This window comes from Heloderma suspectum, chromosome 1, assembly GCF_057233095.1.
Source record: "Heloderma suspectum isolate Gila_16-S chromosome 1, 16-S_ref, whole genome shotgun sequence".
NCBI classification, from domain to species: domain Eukaryota; kingdom Metazoa; phylum Chordata; class Lepidosauria; order Squamata; family Helodermatidae; genus Heloderma; species Heloderma suspectum.
In genome coordinates this window covers 425,219,027-425,240,269 of record NC_139458.1, presented here as the reverse complement: position 1 = coordinate 425,240,269, position 21,243 = coordinate 425,219,027, and the positions used below count along the sequence as shown (strand labels likewise).

The following is a 21,243-nucleotide window of genomic DNA, read 5'->3' as shown; positions in this document are numbered from 1 at the left end:
ATGCTGAGAAAGGACAGCTCCTGACAACAGCTGAGCTGCTGCATGCTGCACTAACTCCAGCTTCTGGACCAACCTTAAGGGCAGCCCTATATAGAGCACACCGCAGTAATCAAGTTTTGAGGTTACTAGCACGGGTACCACTGTAGCCAAGCTATCCCTGCCCAGGAGAGGCCATAGCTGGGGAACCAGTCGAAGCTAGTAAAAGGCACTCTGAGCTGCCACGGCCACTTGGGCCTCTGGTGACAGTGATGAATCTAGGAGCACCCACAGATTGCAAACCTAATCTTTCAAAGGGAGTGCAACCCCATCTAGAACAGGCAATAAGCCTATCTCCCGGACTCAGGAACCACTGACCCACAGGGCTTCCATCTTGCCAGGATTCAACTTCAGTTTATCGGCACTCATTTTATTTTATTTATTTATTTATTGCATTTATACCCCGCCTTTCTTCCTCTCACAAGGAACCCAAGGCGGCTTACATTATCCTCCTCCTCTCCATTTTATCCTCACAACAACAACCCTGTGAGGTGGATTGGGCTGAGAGTCTGTGACTGGCCCAAAGTCACCCAGTGAGCTTTCATGGCCGAGTGGGGAGTAGAACCCAGATCTCCCAGCTCCTAGTCCAACACTCTTGCCACTACACCACACTGGCTCTCTCACAACATTCATCCAGCCCATCACTGAGTCTAGGTTCTCATCCAGGACTTGCACAGCCTCACCTGATTCAGATGTCACAGGGAGATAGAACTGTGTGTCATTAGCATATTAATGACACTTGGCTCCAAATCCCCTAATGACTGCTCCCAGTGGCTTCATACAGATGTTGAACAACATTGCGGACAAGATCCCCATAGCTCAATTGTTAAGGAATGGTCACCCAACGATACTCGCAATTTTTGTACCATATTATTCTCATTATTTCCATTAGTTTGAGTATTGACGCTTGAATTTCAGAAAAAAATAAAATCATCCCAAAATTCATACTAAATAACTTACCAGGGCATAAGACTATCCTTCATGGTTGGTTGATTGTTGTTGTTCAGTCGTTCAGTTGTGTCCGACTCTTTGTGACCCCATGGACCATAGCACACCAGGCCTTCCTGTCCTGCGCTCTCTCCCAGAGCGTGCTCAAGTCCATATTCATAGCATCGGTGATGCTATCTAGCCATCTCATCCTCTGCTGTCCCCTTCTCCTTTTGCCTTCAGTCTTTCCCAGAATCAGGGTCTTTTCCAGGGACTTTTCTCTTCGCATTAGGTGGCCAAAATATTTGAGCTTCAGCTTCAGTATCTGTCCTTCCAATGAGCACTCAGGGTTGATTTCCTTTAGGATTGACTGATTTGACCTCCTTGCAGTCCAGGGGACTCATAAGAGTCTTCTCCAGCACCACAGTTTAAAAGCATCAATTCTTCGGCGCTCAGCCTTCCTTATAGTCCAGCTCTCACAGCCATACGTTGCTACTGGGAAAACCATAGCTTTGATTAGATGGACCTTTGTCGGCAAGGTGATGTCTCTGCTTCTTACTATGCTGTCTAGGATTGCCATAGCTTTCCTCCCAAGGAGCAAGCGTCTTTTAATTTCATGGCTACAGTCACCATCTGTGGTGATCTTGGAGCCCAAGAAAATAAAATCTGTCACTGCTTCCATTTCTTCCCCTTCTATATGCCAGGAAGTGATGGGGCCAGATGCCATGATCTTCGTTTTTTTTTAATGTTGCGTTTCAAACCAGCTTTTGCACTCTCCAATTTCACCCTCAACAAGAGGCTCTTTAGATCCTCTTCGCTTTCTGCCATTAGGGTGGTATCATCCACGTATCTGAGGTTGTTGATCATTCTCCCAGCAATCTTAATTCCGACCTGTGATTCATCCAACCCGGCGTTTCTCATGATGTACTCTACATAGAAGTTAAATAAGCAGGGCGACAATATGCAGCCTTGTCATATGTCTTTCTCAATTTTGAACCAATCAGTTGTTCCATGTCTGGTTCTTACTGTTGCTTCTTGACCCTCATACAGGTTTCTCAGGAGACAAGTAAGGTGGTCTGGTACTCCCATCACTTTAAGAATTTGCCACAGTTTGTTGTGATCCACACAATCAAAGGCTTTAGCGTAGTCAATGAAGCAGATATAGACGTTTTTCTGGAATTCTCTTGCTTTCTCCATGATGCAGCGAATGTTGGCGATTTGATCTCTAGTTCCTCTGCCTCTTTGAAACCCAGCTTGTACTTCCGGTACTTCTCGGTTCGCATACTGCTGAAGCCTAGCTTGTAGGATTTTGAGCATCACCTTGCTGGCATGTGAAATGAGTGCAATTGTACGGTAGTTTGAACACTCTTTGGCGTTGCCCTTCTTTGGAATTGGAATGTAAACTGACCGTTTGCAGTCTTGTGGCCGCTGTTGAGTGTTCCAAATTTGTTGGCATATTGAGTGCAGCACTTGAACAGCATCATCTTTTAGGATTTTAAATAGCTCAGCTGGAATACTGTCATCTCCACTAGCTTTGTTGTTAGTAATGCTTCCCAAGGCCCATTTGACTTCACTCTCTAGGATGTCCGGCTCAAGTTCAGTGACCACACTGTCATGGCTATCAGGGACATTCAGATCTTTCCTGTATAGTTCTTCTGTGTATTCTTGCCACCTCTTCTTAATCTCATCTGCTTCTGTTAGGTCCCTGCCTTCTTTGTCCTTTATCATGCCCGTCTTTGCACAAAATGTTCCCTTGAGATCTCTGATTTTCTTGAAGAGATCTCTAGTCTTTTCCATTCTATTGTTTTCCTCTATTTCTTTGCATTGTTCATTTAAGAAGGCCTTCTTGTCTCTCCTTGCTATTCTCTGGACATCTGCGTTCAGTTGGATATATCTTCCCCTTTCTCCCTTGCTTTTCGCTTCCCTTCTTTCCTCAGCTACTTGTAAAGCCTCCTCAGACAGCCACTTTGCTTTCTTGCATTTCTTTTTCTTTGGGATGGATTGAGTTGCTGCCTCCTGAACAATGTTACGGACCTCCGTCCATAGTTCCTCAGGCACTCTGTCTATCAGGTCTAATCCCTGAAATCTATTCCTCACCTCCACTGTATATTCATAAGGGATATGATTTAGGTCATACCTGAATGGTTTAGTGGTTTTCCCTACGTTCTTCAATTTCAGCCGACATTTTACAAGAAGCAGCTCATGATCTGAGCCACAGTCAGCTCCAGGTCTTGTTTTTTACTGACGGTATGGAACTTCTCCATCTTTGGCTGCAAAGGACATAATCAATCCGATTTCGATATTGACCATCTGGTGATGTACATGGGTAGAGTCACCTATTGTGCTGTTGGAAAAGAGTGTTTGCTATGATCAGCGTGTTCTCTTGGCAAAACTCTATTAGCCTTTGTCCTGCTTCATTTTGTACACCAAGGCCATGCCTGCCTGTTATCCCGGTGATTTCTTGACTTCCTACTTTAGCCTTCCAATCCCCTATGATGAAGAGGACATCTTTGTTTGGTGTTAGTTTTAGAAGGTGTTGTAGGTCTTCATAGAACCAATCAACCTCAGCTTCTTTGGCCTCAGTGGTTGGGGCATAGACTTGAATTACTGTGATGTTGAATGGTTTGCCTTGGATTTGTACTGAGATAATTCTATCGTTTTTGAGATTGCACCCCAGTACTGCTTTTCCCACCCTTTTATTGACTATGAGTGCTACTCCATTACTTCTAAGGGATTCTTGCCCACAGTAGTAGATATGATGGTCACCTGAATTAAATTCGCCCATGCTTGTACATTTTAGTTCGCTGATTCCCAAGATGTCAATGTTCAATCTTGCCATCTCATGTTTGACCACCTCCAGCTTACCTTGATTCATTGATCTTACATTCCAGGTTCCTAAACAATATTGTTCTTTACAGCATCGGATTTTCTTTTCACCACCAGACACATCCACAGCTGAGTGTCCTTTCGGCTTTGGCCCAGCCGCTTCACTCTTTCTGGCGCTACTTGGAAATACCCTCTGCTCTTCCCCAGTAGTATATTGGACACCTTCCGACCTGAGGGGCTCATCTTCTGGCGTCATCTCTTTTAGCCTTGTGATACGTTCCATGGGGTTTTCTTGGCAAGAATACTGGAGTGGGTTGCCATTTCCTTCTCCAGTGGACCACATTTTGTCAGAACTCTCTGCCATGACCTGTCCGTCTTGGGTGGCCCTGCATGGCATAGCTTATGGCTTCACTGAGTTACGCAAGCCCCTTCGCCACAACAAGGCAGTGATCCATGAAGGGGAGATTGATTGATACCACAATCCTGTATGTCTACTCAGAAGTACATCTCATTGAGTTCAATGGGGCTTACTCTCAATGAGTACAAGATTGTGTCTTGAAGCATATAGGTATAAAGACTGAATGATAAGTAATGAATTAACAGTGCAATCCTATTCATGTTTCCTCTGAAGTAAATCCTAGTGTGTTCAGTGGCGCTTACTCCCTAGTAAGCGTGTTTAGGATTTCAGTCTACAGGGGCTAAACTTGGGGGTTGACTAGAATTGTGTTTTGCATATCTGAAATTGAATTAATTGATCTTTAGGTGAAAAAAAATTACGAAGCCCTTAAGCAAAGACAAGAGGAGGAGAAAATGGTACAGAACTGTTCTTCAAGAAGCGGTGAAGAAAATCCATCTGTCAATAAATGGGAAAGAGAGAGTCAGGAAACTACTAGAGAACTCCTGAAGGTTAAAGATAGATTAATTGAAGTTGAGAGAAATGTGAGTAATATTTGGGAATATTTGAATAGCTTTTACTTAAATTGTCAAACTGTACTAAATATTCAGCTGCATTCTGATGCATCACGTATTATGAATTATGTATATGGTATTAGATCAGTCTGTCATTCTGACAGGCTGATCTAGTAATATGCTTCCAAGAGCACATATTTTCTTGGGAACAAATATTGGTGATTTATCTGGGAATAAGTTACACTAAAGAGTGCTTGCTAGTGTAATTGCGTTGTATAGACTTCCTTTGGTTAGTCTTGTAATCAAGGAGTACTGTGTGAGAGGTTGACAGTACTTGGACTGAGGGAAATCTTTCTTCTCCTTTGTAGGGGTAATGAACAGCTGTTGCACAACAAAGTATGTAAATAACAGGTGTGAAAAATCAGTTGTGCAGTGGTCTTGAATGGCAAGACGTTTTATTAAGCAATCTGATTTTCTGCATACATCATGTTTTAATCACCTGAAGATTTGTAAAATTCATCTTGGAAGTTGGTACTTGCTTGCATTCTGAACCATAATTTTGGTATCTTGCAGGCTTTTTTTCACATATGCTTGTGAAAGTTGTGGCAACTAGGGATTAATCCAATTGTGTCATTCTGCCAGCGGGAGGGAACTGCTGGCAGAATGGATTTCTCCTCGCCTCTGCACATACCCCAAATCTGCTCCAGAGAGTTGGGGGATCCACTGGAGCAAATATGCGGTTCATGGGGGGCTCCAGGGAGGAGGAGAGGATGGGGAAGTCCCATAATGGGCACGGGGAAGACACTTTTTTTGGTGAGCCTTCCCCAAATGAACTATTCTATAAGCTGCTCTCATTCATAGTGATCTCATTTTCTATTCTTCTCAGATGATCTTCTGTGAAATCTAACTGCGTCTGTGTAGTTACAAAATTTGATATCTTGAGGTTTTTAGCTTTAATTTTGTATGGTTTTTAAGTAAGTTTCTGATTGATTCATAGACATTTTTTAAAATATGTGGAAACTTCTGAATCTTTTTACTTATACATTGCATCATGGAGACTACCGAGTCATAGCTAGACTTAGCCTTATTGACATATTTATTTATAAGCCTTTTTTCCCCGCTCCTCAGCAAAAAAAGGCTCCCGGAACAGCTTACATACAATCAATAAAAACAAGATAGTCCCTGCCCTCAGGCTTGTAATCTAAATAGATATGACACAAAAGGAAAAAGGGATGGGAAAGGAAAAGGAAAACAAGTGTTCTTTCAGCAGGGCTGGTGGAATGGTTCTGTTTCCCATCTCATCTGTTTCTCTGCTGCAGCCTGCAGGAATGGCTGCTGGTGGTGGTTGTTGAGGGAAGACCCTGAAGGAGGTGGTTACCTGGGACTGCTACCCTGGCTTTGATCTTTTGCCAGTCACAGACATTGGAACAGGTTTCCCCATCTGCCTGGAGTGCTCTACTACTACAGCATAAGGATGAAGCACCTTACAACTTCAAACCCCTATGTGGGTAGGACAGGCCATCAAGTGGCATCACCCTCAAGATTTCTAGTCCCTCTTCCTAGTGCCTTGCTCCCAGTTTTGGCATCCTCCTCCAAATATTGCCATCAAAATAAATTATGTAACTTGGGACATACGTTGATTTGCTTGTGTTGTATGATTTCTTCTGACTGAAATATTTGGATGTTTGCAGTCTTTGGAATGTTTTGGCACAGAGTAGAGCCCAGAATATAATCAGTGTCTTGTTGATTGAAGTGGTGCATATATTTAATATGTTTTTGTTCTGTTTCTTTGTAAAGAATGCAACTCTGCAGGCAGAGAAGCAAGCCCTGAAAACCCAACTAAAGCAACTTGAGACACAGAACAATAATTTGCAAGCTCAGATTTTGGCACTTCAGAGACAGACTGTTTCCTTACAGGAGCAAAATACAACCCTGCAAACTCAGAATGCCAAGCTTCAGGTTCGTTTTCACAAATGTATATTTATCTCTCAATCCGCAGCGTACAATTTGCAAGTGAAAGCCTTGCTGTTAACCACATGGGTGTAGTGATTTTATTAGTGTGATGCTGTGTGTGTGTGTGCGCGCGCGCGCGCATGTAAGCAATTTGACTGATGGGTAGTGATTATCATGTAGTAGCTTCCAGGCTAATTAAGTACCATTATCTCTCCCACCCCGCATATGAACCACCTGTCCCCAGACGAGCACTGCTTCCAAGAAAAAGGAAGACATGCCTTTTAGAACCCACACTGCCTGTGAACCTGTTTTAGATCTTATTCTTCAATTTCTTGAAAGATCACATGCCCTTGTTCTTTCAATTCCCTTCATCTTCCCGTTGTGGTGCTATGGTTTAGATAGTACAAAACAGGTGCTTTTATCTTGTTCCACAACTCGTATCTTCTCTCTTCAGGCCAGAGAGATGCCAGCTAATTCCCATCCTTAATTAGACCTTGGTAGGAGCAAAATGTTAATGTTTCCGGTTTCTGTTATCTTTAGAAAACAAAAAATCACATAGGCCCCCTAGCATTGTAGAACAGGTGTGGGCTTTATAGAGTTTAGCGAGAATCTAAATGTAGAATTTATGAGGGAGGCAAAGCCTTGCCCACGTTTTACAAAGAAAACTGTTCAGTGTGTTTATCTGAAAAAGCCTGACTTAAGTATTTCTGATCCAGTCCCCAATCTATTGCTGGGAAGAATTATATCGCATAGATGGCATAGGACAGGAAGCTGCTTTACACCAGATCAGACTATTTGTCCATCTAACATGGTACAGACTTCTTTGATGAGCAATTGCTCCCCTAGGTCTCTGGCTGAGGTCTTTTGCATTACCTGTTTCCTAATCCTTCAAACTGGAGTTACTGGGGACTGAACCTAGAACCTTCTGTGTGAAAAGCATGTGCTCTGAATTCTGGACTGGGAGTACATTTGCATAGATCCCTAGCGTTTCCTTAAGGGGGCTGAGAAAATTGTTCTGCCTGAGACTCAGGGAAACTGGATTTGAAACTGCTGTATTGGCTTAGATCAGCCTTCCCCAATCTCCAGATGTTTTGGACTACGATTTCCATCGCCTCTGACCATGGCTGTGCTGACTGGGGCTGATGGGAGTTTATGTTCAAAACATCTGAAGGGCACCCATTCAGGTAAAGCTGGTCTAGATGAACCATCGGCCTATTCTGTGCAAGGCTTATTTTGATTGGGTACATCAAAAAGGACTTTGGGCAATGAATAACCATGTCACTGTTGACAATTTTAGGTGGAAAATTCTGCTATTAATTCGCAAAGTACATCTCTTATGAATCAGAATGCACAGCTGCTGATTCAGCAGTCTGCCTTAGAAAATGAAAATGAATCCATAATCAAGGAAAGGGAGGACCTGAGATCACTGTATGATTCGCTAATTAAAGATCATGAAAAATTGGAACAGCTTCATGAACGGCAAGCTTCTGAATATGAATCTCTAATTTCCAAACATGGAAACCTTAAGTCAGCACATAAGAATCTTGAGGTGGAACATAAGGACTTAGAAGACAGGTGATTATGATGTATTAAATCTACCTGATGATGAAATTTGAATATCCATATATTAAAATAATTATATATTGATTTATGGAAATAAAATCATTTTAAAATGTTAGCTTTTAATTATATCCTTATTGAAAGCAGAATCTACATTCTTAATTATTTTAATACTTGAGAATAGATTTAATCGTTTTATATAATCCACTTCACAGATACAATCAATTGCTTAAACAAAAAGTGCAATTAGAGGAACTGGAAAAAGTTCTCAAAGCAGAACAAGAGAAGATGTTACAGCAAAACAAAAAGCATGAAACTGTAGCAGCAGAATACAAAAAGCTTTGTGAGGAAAATGATAGGTAAGAAAGCAAAACTAACAAAAGATTCTCTGAATTTGAATGTATTATTAAATGTGCCAGTCACCTTTTGCATTGTGAAGGTTGAGATTGACCCTGATCGCAGTGCATAAATGTTGGGAACCCCAACTATGTTAAGGTCAACAGATTCATGAGATGTTCATAGAACATGGTTATAGGATATTGCAGAAAATATTTATTTGTTAAATATGAGGTAAATTTTGCCTCTCATTAATCTAATATGACGCACACACATACGCACACACACGCTCATTTAATAATTATGAGTTACACCACTATAAATTATACAAAACTAACTTTAATTTTATTTTTGATCATTTTTAATTACAGAGTGAATCATGCATACACCCAGCTTTTAAAAGACAATGAAGTTCTTCAAATGGATCATAAGAATGTGAAAACATCACTAAACAATTCTAAACTGGAACAAACACGATTGGAAGCTGAATTTTCCAAGCTCAAAGAACAGTATCAACAGCTGGACATCACATATACAAAACTGAATAATCAGTGTGAGGTAATCAGTTTGTTACTCCGGTATGTTTTTTTATAGCCCTGTCAATTCACAGATTTGGAAATCTGAAGCTCTGTGCCTCCCATTGACTATCATGGGAAATAAAAAACTGTCTCAACTATTTATTTATTCATTCATTCATTCATTCATTCATTCCATTTCATTTCTATCCCGCCCAATAGCTGAAGCTCTCTGGGCAGTTCACATTTTCTCTGTCAGAATTGCATATGCAGTTTACAAGCATAGTAGCCCCTTAGGGGATTATGCCTGCCAAATGTCAGAAAACATAGGTGCAAGGTTCTTTTTGCTATGCACCTTTATGTTTTGATATTTTTAAGGGAACTACCAATAACATTTTTATTTCTTGGTACAATTGTATGGAATTTGCAGGGATAATTACTACTTCTAAGGGCTCAAACTTGCTAAGTTTTAGATACATAATTTCAGGGGGGTTGTGCAAGAGCAGCATTTACATTTTGAGGGTCTCCAAACAGAATGCGCTTATATCACTATGTTCCTTGTGGCCCCTTGTTCTGAAAATGACAGACAGTGTAGAGGTGACCCTATGTAAGAAACCTGCAGAATTTCAGAGGGATAGGTGGAGTGGCCAGGGTAGCATGATGCTTGAAAAACAATGTAAGGCTTTTTCATAGTGAAGCATGGTAGTGGCGTTGGTAGAATGGGCCATCTCATGGTCCCATTCGTGGCCCACTCCATCTCATGTATACTGGCCGTCCTGCCTAACTGTCACACCCGCTCTATAGTTCCACTGCAATGCCAGCCTTGTAACAAGCTTTGCTCCTTGTTTGGTTACGTGAGCCAGAATCCATACAAAGGCGGTGCCTGGTGGTTTACTAATAATACTGCTTTACTTGAGCTAGGAGCCAGGCAAAGGCAACGTGGAAAGCAATGGTAGCAGAGAGCAGTGATGAGAACAATACTGCAGTAGGCAGTGCTTACTGAAGTGACGGCCAGCAGGCTCAGGTAGAGGCAGGCAAGCAGGTGCTGGTAGGGGAGGGAGCAGGCAGTCACAGAGAAAGAGCTAGGAAGAGCTAAGTGCTACCCCTGTAGGCAGGCACGGTCTCCCTCATGGCGAGCGGGAACCTCACATTTAGGCTGCAGAAGGTGAGCTATCTGCTAGTGATGTGGATTTTCTGGAAAAATTAGAACTGAACAATTACCTGTGGAAAGTAGGGTCACTTGCATCAGAAAAGAGTGATCTAATTTAGCATGTTTATTTTCTTTGTGTTTAGTAAACAACAAAGCTTTAAAAAGTACCTCATGTTAACTTTTTGTCCCAATACATCTCCAGGATCCCCCCAGCCAGGTTAGGGAAGGCTGCACTAAATACTTTTGGCAATCCAAAGAACTGTGCATAGTATTTTGACAACCACTCATCTATTTCTACAGTTCAACTCTCTTCCACTAAGGTTGTTGGGGCACCTTCAGTTTCACTGTCACTGCTTATTAGTTCAATTTCACACTTGAGACGTGTATATATTTCAGTGATATATATGTATGCTCCTACATACTTGTAATTAATACTTTTCAGGTGATTATCCCTAACAACTTTGAAACTGCCATGCTTGCCTAATATTGTATTTGCAATTGCCACCTATTCATTGTTACTAATGACCTTATGAAATGGACATTTTCTGTGGTAAAATTAAACGCATCACTGCTATCTGCTCAGGCTAGAAGGGTGTCTGCACCAAGAGAACAGCTAGGTGGGCAGACAGGGAGATGGTGGTGATAGCAGCTGGCGGGCGGCTTGGCAGAGCAAAGAAGCAGGTGGTAGAAGAGGCAGGCAACTGAGCGAACAGCAACACTCTTGCAAGGCAGGCACAGTACCCTGATGCTGAGCAGGATCACCGTGCTAAGCAGCAGAAGGTGAGCTAGATGTTCTGGATAATGGCTGCCTGAGAAAGCAGCTAGCTGGGCAGCAAGTGGCAGAGGATGCAAGCAGCTCTAGATACATTGATTGGTAGCCCAAAGGACTAGGACCCTAACAGAAACTATTCCCCTTAATTAGAAGAAAGGCAATTTACAACAATTTCCATTTTCCAGATGCAAACTTGTATTAATTGATTCGTCTTCTGACTTTTTCTATATTTTGAGCTTTATAAATAAAGTTGGGCTTACCTTGTACACTAAAATATTGTGTTTTGTACATTTTAACAGTTGCTTAGTCAGCTAAAAGGAAACCTGGAAGAAGAAAACAGACATCTACTGGACCAAATACAGACATTAATGCTACAAAACAGAACATTATTAGAGCAGAATATGGAAAGCAAAGATCTCTTCCACGTTGAACAAAGGCAGTATATGTGGGTATCAGAAAAGGTGAAACAGTTGTACACAACATAACTGCAACTGGATCTTCAAATAGAAATCATGAATATGTTAATTGGTATACATTCCATGAACAATAGATGAAAATGTTTATTCTTAATTAGATTTCAGCCCCTGCTCTTCCCTGTGAAAGCACGTTCAATGTTCAATTAAATTCGCAGAATCGGGAGAAGAGACGGATTTATTATGACAAGTTATAAGCAGTCTTTCTCTTCTCTGAGTTGGCAATTCGTTTAAGGATCAATTATTCAAGTTCTTAAAAATATACCCTTTGAGATATAATATGAATGAATTGGTTAAAGATATAAAACACTTAATTTTGTAAAGTATTGTGTATTCATGCGCGCACACCCCAAAATACAGGTTGAATCCAGCTACACATACTTAATGGCTATTCCAAATAATGATTACAGAAAAATAGATACTTTTTGCGTAGGACTGCACTGATGCCAATTCCAGTGCCAGTAGCATGATTTTATCCAGTATCCATGTAGATTTGTATTAATAAGAGTGTGTTTAGATTAAACAAACACGAGGGGTATGCCTTTCAGTGCTGAGGAGCCCCAGGATGCGGATGAGGAGCTTGACCAAGTTGGGTCGACCACCTGCGTGTTTGACCCTTGCCCTTCGTGGCTTATCACATCAAACAAGGAAGCTATATCCAGCTGGGTCTAGGAGGCTGTAAATTCCTCCTTGAGAGAGGGAGTGGTGCCAGCTTCTTTAAAGAGGCAGTAATTGGGCCAAGCCAAACCTGGACCTGGAGGATGTTAACAACTATAGGCTGGTGGCTAACATTCTCTTCCCTTGAGTAGGTGGTTGCAGGACAACTCCAGGCACTCTTGAAGGAAACAGATAGTCTAGATCCATTTCAATCAGGCTTCAGGCCTGGTTTTGGAATAGAAACTGCCTTGGCTGCCCTGTGGAATGACGTTTGCCAGGAGAGAGACGCGGGAGGGCCAATAAACTGATACTCAATCCAGACAAGATGGAGGTACTGTTAGTAGGTGCTTTGTTTGCCTGGCTAGGTGATGTTCAACCTGTTCTGGAAGGGGTTGCGCTCACCCTAAAGGATCAGGTTCGTATTTTGGGGTGCTCTTGGAGACAGAACTGTCACGAGGCACAAGTGAACTCAGTGGCATGGAGCACTTTTTATCAGCTTAGGCTGATATACCAACTACACTCTTATCTGGACAGAGATAGTCTTAGCTACAGTTATCCTTGCTCAGATAATCTCTTGTCTGGATTACTTCAATGCATTATACATGGGCAGCCTTTGAAAATGGTCCAGAAACTTCAGCCGGTCCAAAACAGGGCAGTGAGATTGTTATTGGGGACTGGCCAATCAGATCACATTATGCCAGTACTTTTCCCCTGCACTGGCTGGCAGTCCCTTTCCGGGCCCAGTTCAAAGTGCTGGTATTAACGTTCAAAGCCCTAAACAGCTTGGGGCCAGGTTATCTGAAGCCTTGTCCTATATATACGTGCTCAGACTCTTAAGGGGTCCTTCTCCAGGAGCCCCTTCCAAAAGCGGTAAGGCAGGTGGCTACCAGGAAAAATACATTTTCTGCTGTGGCACCCCGATTGTAGAACAAACTCCCTAGAGAAGTTTGCCTGGCACCTACATTGTACTCTTTCCGGCTCCAGGTGAAAACCTTTTTATTTTCCCAGGCATTTTTAGCATTTTAGCATTCTAGTTTTTTTAGCTCTGCTGTCTTAAATCTGCTATTGCATTTTAAATGTCTGCACTACTGCTAGGTTTTACTCTGCTTGTATTTCTATTACTTAGTTTTAATCCATTATATTTTATATTGTATTTTCTGTAGTATTTTTGTGGTTTTAATTTTGTGAATCTCCAGAGAGCTTCAGCTATTGGGCAATATATTATACAAACAAATAAATAAATAACAAACCTGTAAAACCTAAAAACAACATACAGAGAAGAAGATTAAGCTTCACGGAACAGCAGGGATTTGCTTTGGGAAAGGCAGCTTGCTGTTGCTTGAAGTTTTATTTTATGCAGTTGGATCCAGATTTACACTGGATCAGCTGCACTGGTGGAAGTGGAATTCCCCACCTCCTTCCCATGGAAAACCCCTCCAGCTCCCTGAAAATGCTACCGAGAGAGTCAGGAAATCCTGCTGAATGGGGTGAGCTGTGGGAGAGAGGAGAATCCCTAAAAATCGGGCAGAAGGACCTTCCGCAAGCAGAGCCATTCCTCTTGTGGAAAGCAGATCCTGAATCCAACCCTTCATTTACAAGATGTATAAACGGTTCCATATCTAAAAAGATTCCTGAGCGGTGATTTGTCACCAAATTTCAGCAGTGTGGTTTGCCACGGAATTGCACCACTTTTTCTCTTTGCCTAGCAAGTTCTAATCATGTTGCACTAACATTGGTTTATGCAGGTGCTACCTCATTAGCACTAGTGCTGTGACAATATTAGATACTACTCCTAGAAACAGACTATTGCAGTTTGAGTGCTGGGAAAAATGTAATGTTCCCATAACACAAATGCAACCTTGTGGCAAGCTATGCTGATCCCACGCAGCATGAGTAACAGCAGTGCATTTATTGCATAAAAACATATATACACTAAAAAGGCTCTAAGTTACTTCGATACAAAAGTCAAAGAAAAATCAACTTTGTAGAAACATACATGCCTTATGAAATGCGTATAAACTTTTCTTCACAGTGACAAGCTAAATGAATTAAGAAGACAAAAAGAGAAATTAGAAGAAAAGATTATGGATCAGTATAAATTTTATGAACCATCTCCCCCAAGAAGGTAATGCATGAATGCAAATTTGAAAAGCACTATTTTCTTCCTGTTGCAGACAATTTCAATCCCATTTGCCCATGTAGCCTGCTCATGTATGCAAGTTAAAAACATAAATTACTTTAAAAGAGCACAATACCGAAGGATTGATTCTAAATACTTGCTATTTCTTTTGATTTCGTCAAAAGGAGAGGCAACTGGATTACTCTGAAAATGAGGAAGTTGATAAAATCGAAGAAGGATGTTAACCGAGAACGCCTCAAGTCTCTGACTCTCACACCGACCCGCTCAGAATCTAGTGAAGGATTTCTTCAGCTGCCACATCAAGACAGTCAAGATAGTTCCTCAGTGGGCTCAAATTCACTTGAAGACGGTCAGACTGTGGGGACTAAAAAAAGCAGCAGTGAGTAAATTGCATAATTTTAGTAAGGAGTAAGTCTGGTGTAAAGTTCAGAATGTACAGGAAAAAGGTTGGTTTGAAAGTAATTTGATCATTTACCTGCATGGTCAGGAATGGGGAATCAAGCGCTACAGCAGAGATATGCTCTTAAAGGGGCGGTTTGCATATAATGGCAACTCTTGGATTCATTAACCCAAGATTTGCTGTGCGTGAATGGAGTGAGTGAATATGAATGCACCTTCTGTGCACTCCTCACTTCCACTTTTAATCAGCGACCTATGATCGGCTATGGTTCGTTGTTGAGTTAACCTATGGTTTGTTGTTGAGTTAACTGCTGGGTTGTTTAGCCCCTAAATAAAGTTAACCGCAGGTGGTGTTGAGTTAACCACAGGTGGCAGCACTAACGCTCACTCCCGCTCATGCATGGTAGAGTTAACTGGGTTAATTAACCCACGATTTGCCATTATGTGTGAACCAGGTCAAAATATCTTTTTGGGCTACGGTATTTAAATACAGTGAAAAATTTGGTCAGAGCTGAAGTTAGCAGGTGAAATTCGCATCTTCTTTACCTGTAACCTTTTACTCTTTTCTATACTGTCACTTCTCATCCACTCATAACATTTATACTTTTTGTGTGTAGATCTCCCTGTAATATGCTTCCCTATTAACATATATACACTGATGATGAATTGATCCTGTTTTTCTGCCTGCTCATGAGCAGCCCAATCTTCTGATGGAATTGGTACAGTGCAGTATTGCCTCCAGTATTGCATTGAAGAAGCACTGTGTTGGATCGTCTGTTTCCCAAAGCTTTATGGTGATGCAAGGGTCTGGACAGCAGCTTGACAAGGAGTTATCACTGTAACCACCACCGTCCACCCTCTGTACCCATCATTTATACTTAGAGGAAACAAGTAGTCCAGCACTGCAATATCTCTTTTTCTGCTCCTCAACTCATACTTTTTCATCATGCTCTGTCATCACTGCACTGGTATGCCAAGCTACACTGACACAGGATGTGTGAAATCCAATCATTAACTACATCTCATTGTACTAGCATAGTTTTGAAATAAAATATTGAGCTGTATGTTACATGATCATTGTATTTGACTACCATATCAAAGAAAATATTAAGTTCAGAAACTGGAAATGCAGTTTGGGCTGCAAAACACAGTAGAACTGAGTAAACATGCATAGGATTGTGTGTCAGACTTAGAGAATTGGACACATCACTTAAATAGCTTTTACTTCAGTGAATTTATATAAGAAGGCCCAATCCATGGCAACTGATCTGTCATGATGATCTTACAGAACCATACCATTGCATGACATTAACACATACCAACAGGACATATTAACTGCGCCTAAACAAGCCATATGTATCCATTCTTGGAATGAATGATGCCTATATATTGTCTTGTTCCTTAATTAGTTAAATAATTACTCTTACAGTAGTAAAGTAGTTTAGTGACAAACTGCATTTTTAGTAAACAAATTTCTTATGTTTTTACATGGTATCAAAAGTGTGTACATTTAATTGATTTCATTATTGTTTATCTCTGTTGCAAAATAATTAAAAAAATTATTCCTGCTTTGAATAGATTTTTGTGCAAACATTAGAAATATATTTTTGCTTTACAGAACTTTTAAACCTTTTAGTTGATTAATTGTTTTTACAGTTTTGGTTCATTAATGAACTACTAATTATTGAAGATTAATAATCCATCTGACCTAATGTTAAGTATTTCCATTTGGAAATCTCAGCATTTGCTGTATGACTTCTAAGACAGAAGAGAAATTACTGTTTTGGAATCTCAAGAAGAAATGGTTTTAACCAGTTGTGGAACTCTTAAGCTAGTACACCATCTTAATTTGGGTTTAATACTAGTTCCGTACTTGTCTTGCCAATCTAGTCCACATTTGGGTCCTCCAGCTACAAAGATTTTCACTTTCCCAACCTAAAGGAGGCCTTGTTTGTGCTTAGTGATCTAGAGTAATCAGCATTTGTTCTCAGATTCCTTCACAGAGAGATACTTTTAAACACTGGAACAGCCAACGTAAGGGATAGTTGGGGGAGAAAGAATGTGGTGGGTTGGTGGTTTTTTAGGTTAACATTATCAGGTAGAAAGGAAGAGAGTAGCCAGGTTGGTTCTTTCCCAAACAATCTTGCTGAAGAATTGCGTTGTATTCCTTAGATGCAAAACATTTTCAGAAGGTTTATGACAATGAAAACCTATTTGTGACTTGATTCATTCCTAAACAAAGGTTTTCTTCCTTTTTTATTGAAGTTTACAGATTACAAGGGACTTTGCATGTCTGAAAAACTGAAATATACCTTTTGTGTTTACATTAGGTTTTAAGACAGATGGCAGTGAGTGAAGATGGACTTGGTGGCCCTGTTCGCACATAAAAGCTGCAAATCATGGGTCTACATAATATAAATTGATTTTTTGGGGTGCGTGCTGTGCATGAGCTGCTTCCGATTAGTATAATTAACCTTTAAGAACTAATCATAGGTTAACTTTGTGTTGTTTAACCCACGAGCAACCCAAAGCATCCAGGTTCGTACATCGTGCAACAACTTACTATCAGGCTGATCAGAGGTTGATTATGCAAAGCAGAGGTGGCCCATGCACGGCACACAACCTGGCAAATCGGAGGTTAATTAATGCATGATCTGCCACCGTTATGTGCAAATGAGGTCATCGTTGCATTTCAATCTGCATTTTTGTGTCACTTGTGAACGAATAGGTTTTATATGAAGCACAGTTGTAAATAACCACCTACTATTTTACAAAATGTTTACATATACGGGGATGGCTTTTTTCACATGTTTACGTCTTCTTCCTGTACAGAACTGGGGCGGAGAGAGAATCCTTTTCAGGTTCACCAATGCATATTTATTTATTATCAGTCTTCTCTGTTTTACAGTGAAATTGACAGTTTCAGGTGAAAACTTTGTGAGTTTCACAAGTGTTGGGAGAACTTCACAGATTTGCCCCTTTCCTCTGTTGCTTTTGCTTCAATGAGAAAACAGGGAGTTTGGGGCTTTCCCAGCACTATTTATTTATTTATTGAAAATGATTTTGAGGCTGCCTTTAAGGGTAGAACCCTCTCAAGGTGGCATACAAGATTAAGACAATACAAAAATGTGCAAAAACAAATAGAAAAGTGCTAAATATTCAATAAAATACTATAAAAACAGATAACACCAATAAAACCTGCAGCCCAGAGATTATATAAAGGTCAGCAAAAACAGGTGGGTCTTCAGAGCCTTCCTGAAAACTTGCAAAGAAAGGGCCTGACAATCCCCTGATGGAACCACCCTTGGTGGCGGGTAGATGAGAAGGAACTCTCCTGATGACCTCAGAGTGTAGGCAGGCTGGTACAGGGAAAGGCATTGTCAGGCTTCCTTATCTTTCCAGCACACACATGCTGGCAGTCTGATGCTGGACACCCAAATCAGTGAGACTTCATTATTGCAGGAAATCCCACAGCAAAAGCTTAATGATTATACTCTTCAGAAATCATATAGCTGATGCTCAGTAGCTATAGGCTGTATGTAAGTCCAGAACAGTCGAAAGCTAAACACTGCCACCGTGACTGAGATCCTCATCAATGTGGTTTGCCTGTTGCCATCTCCACAGCTCTAAACACAAGGGAAGGGAGTTGGCATATCTAACCCAGGCAATGCATTCACGTTCCTTGTCTAGGATTCCAAACCCCGGACAAGGAATGGGAATAATTCCTTGAATGATCCCTTAGGCAATCAAAGGGGTAAATTCTTGAAAGGCCTAAACAAAACCACATGAACAAAGTTAGTCAACTTTGAATCTTTTGTTGATAACTCCAAGCGATCTGGGCAAGGCCTATCAAGACCAAGGGAAGGGCAAACCCACGCATACGAGGAGTGCTGTGCCACCACTTTCGCATTTGTAACCCCAAGCTGCATGAGTCCAGGCAAAGGAACATCCAAAAGTTGTAGATCAAACCCAGCCTACTGGTACACTGAGCTGACAACAAACAAAGACATAAAACCCACAGCAAACACTAGTTCAAGTCTATGAAAAGCCTCACAGTACTTTCCATGGCAAGTCTTTAACAATCCAGAGTTCCAGTTAAGGGAGAGTCCATGTGCAGAGTTGCCTCCAAAACCCCAGGCAATGGTGGACCCAAACAGAGAAAGCTTCAGGCAATGAAGACAACATGTTCCTAGCAAAGGCTCTTTACCTTTGCATCCGCTTAAAAGGGGAAGGTGTGATTGTGAGACACCCCCTCTGGATCCCTTGACAGACAAGGGTCTTTTGCCTTTCAGCAAGGCCCCTGTAACAAAGCATCACTGCTCAGCCCTCCAGCACTGACTCTTCAACCTGGGTGACCCTTCCGCAAACCCCACCTCACTTCTGTCAGGTTCTCATGGACAGCTTCCAGCCTCCCTGCCTACCAAGGCTAGGGATGGCGGAGAATTCCGCCACAGATTTCAGTGAGGCCGAATGCATTGGCATTCGGCCCCCCGAAACCCATGGCGGAACAGCCTCCCACCCCGCGGATTCCCCCCCGGGACGAAGCTTACCTGGTGCAGATGTTCCGGCGGCGGTGGCTCTGGCGGCGGCTCCGGCGGTGGTGGCTGGTCTTTCGACCGGCTGCCGCGGCCGCCATTGCCATCTGCGCTTTGCCGTGATAGGCTACGTAAGTATTTACGTAGCCTATCACAGCAAGCCAAGAAAAGAAAAAAAATGCGCGTACGCAAATGGTGGCGGCTACGGTGGCCGCCATTTGCGTTCCCTTTTTTTTTGCAGTTTTAGCCTACGTAAATATTTACGTAAGCTATTACAGCGAAAAAAAGGGCAACGCAAATAGCGTAGTGGGCCCTATTTGCTGTCCTTTTTTTTTTGCCGTAATAGCTTACGTAAATATTTACGCAGGCTAAAACGGTGGGGGGGGGGGGGAAGGAACGCAAATGGCGCCCACTACGCCAATTTGCATTGCCCTTTTTTTCGTCGTAATAGCTTACATAAATATTTACGTAGGCTAAAACTGTGAAAAAAAGAGAACGCAAATGGCGGCCGCCGTAGCCGCCACCATTTGCGTACGCGGGTTGTTGTTGTTTTTTCTTCCGGAAGGAAGGCTGCCCAGTGGCCGGATTTCCAGCTGTGGGCAGCCCCAGCCGGTGGCTCTGCGGAATCTCCACGGAGCGGAGCTGGCTGGAGAAGGATTTGGGGGGGGAGGTGCGGAGCACCTCCCCCCCACCGCGAATTGCCTCGTCAAAAAGGTAAGTGACTTTCGTACATCCCTAGCCAAGGCCAACCCAGCAGGTGGATGGGGAGTAGCGGTGACTCCCCCTGTCTCTGCTCTGAGAACACTGACAGAGAGAAGCTCACACAGATTCTGACATTCCAGAGGCTGGATAGGCCCAAGCCCTTCCAGGCTACTTCTAATCAAATCTTAGATATAAACTACAAGGCCCACTGCAGTGCTGAAGCTGGGCCCTGACTGGCAGTCCTCTGAGTAACTGAAGGCTGTGTGGGTGCATACAGTAATGCTTTACCATTGGTGGAACTGACTAGGCATTCCCTAACCTTGTCAGTTTCAACTGAAGAGCAGAGTGTAGTGGGATGGGCTAGCAGAATGCTCTATGAGATGGCATCCAAGTCTAGTTGCAGGGCAGTGTGGACCAGCATGCAAAGTACGGAGTGATTTGTCCTGCACTAGCTGGAGGAAGTGTCATGATATTTAAAACAGGAAAAGTAGAACTTGTGAATGGTCATGGTGATGTGCATGTAATAAAGTGGGTAAAGATTCCCATTCCTAAGTAATAATTAGGGCATATGTGATTTTAGCCTAAATCTCTTATTGCACTTCAGAACATTCTTATCTGAGGACGTTTCCACCAGTTAAGCTCATGATATCCCACTTCATGCATGCAGATCACGTGGCCTGCCTCTGCCTATGGTCCCAGGCAAAAAGTGCAGCTCAGTAAATGTGCAATCCTTATGGCGCATTTACAACCACTCAACTTCTTTCTTTTTGCCTGTCAGTCTTAGTGATTCAGAGACAAATTAGATTCTTGGATTTAAGCTAGTGTAGTCCCATTAATTTCAATATGGTTAAATTGGGTTAAATCTAAGAACTCCCACATAGCAAGGTAGTGGGTTGCTGTGTGTATGTATGTGTTCAGCATATTCCACAATTAAAAGTAGTTTGGTTACTGAACTGGAAAATAGGTCTCAAAATATTTATATTCTATTTTATAATGTATTACTGTATCTGATTAGCAAGCTGAAAGTCAGTTTGAACATATATGTATAAAATAGTTCCATAAATCATCTCTGATAATTTGAATGGGTGGACAGGTCAAACATTCGCCTTAGAATTGTGTCATAGTCAAGGGAACATCTCATCTGCATATTTTGTTACAATGTAACAAATGTATATATGCATATATACATCCAGTTGGTCCAATGTCAGAGCTACAGCTGTTGGACCTGTTGCAGGATCATGGCCTCACCTTGAGTTAGATCCTTCTGCTATATAAGGATAATGTGAGATCTAATACCGCTGGTAGGTGTGAACTACCCACTTGCCCATAATAGTTTTTTAATATATTATGTTT

The 21,243-nt window shown here is 41.8% G+C and overlaps 1 protein-coding gene across 6 annotated transcripts in view; it reads left to right on the top strand.

Annotated features, from left to right (window-relative positions):
• The window catches only part of CCDC88A (coiled-coil and HOOK domain protein 88A), a 130,290-nt gene that overhangs the window by 78,871 nt on the left and 30,176 nt on the right, over positions 1 to 21,243 (top strand). For all 6 annotated transcript variants that reach the window (XM_084829275.1, XM_084829274.1, XM_084829271.1 and 3 more), the window contains 8 exons: positions 4,552 to 4,728; positions 6,496 to 6,657; positions 7,949 to 8,226; positions 8,427 to 8,570; positions 8,919 to 9,105; positions 11,284 to 11,429; positions 14,147 to 14,239; positions 14,419 to 14,633. In XM_084829275.1, the coding sequence (XP_084685401.1) occupies positions 4,552 to 4,728; positions 6,496 to 6,657; positions 7,949 to 8,226; positions 8,427 to 8,570; positions 8,919 to 9,105; positions 11,284 to 11,429; positions 14,147 to 14,239; positions 14,419 to 14,633 (1,402 nt within the window). The remainder of the gene's footprint in view (positions 1 to 4,551; positions 4,729 to 6,495; positions 6,658 to 7,948; positions 8,227 to 8,426; positions 8,571 to 8,918; positions 9,106 to 11,283; positions 11,430 to 14,146; positions 14,240 to 14,418; positions 14,634 to 21,243) is intronic.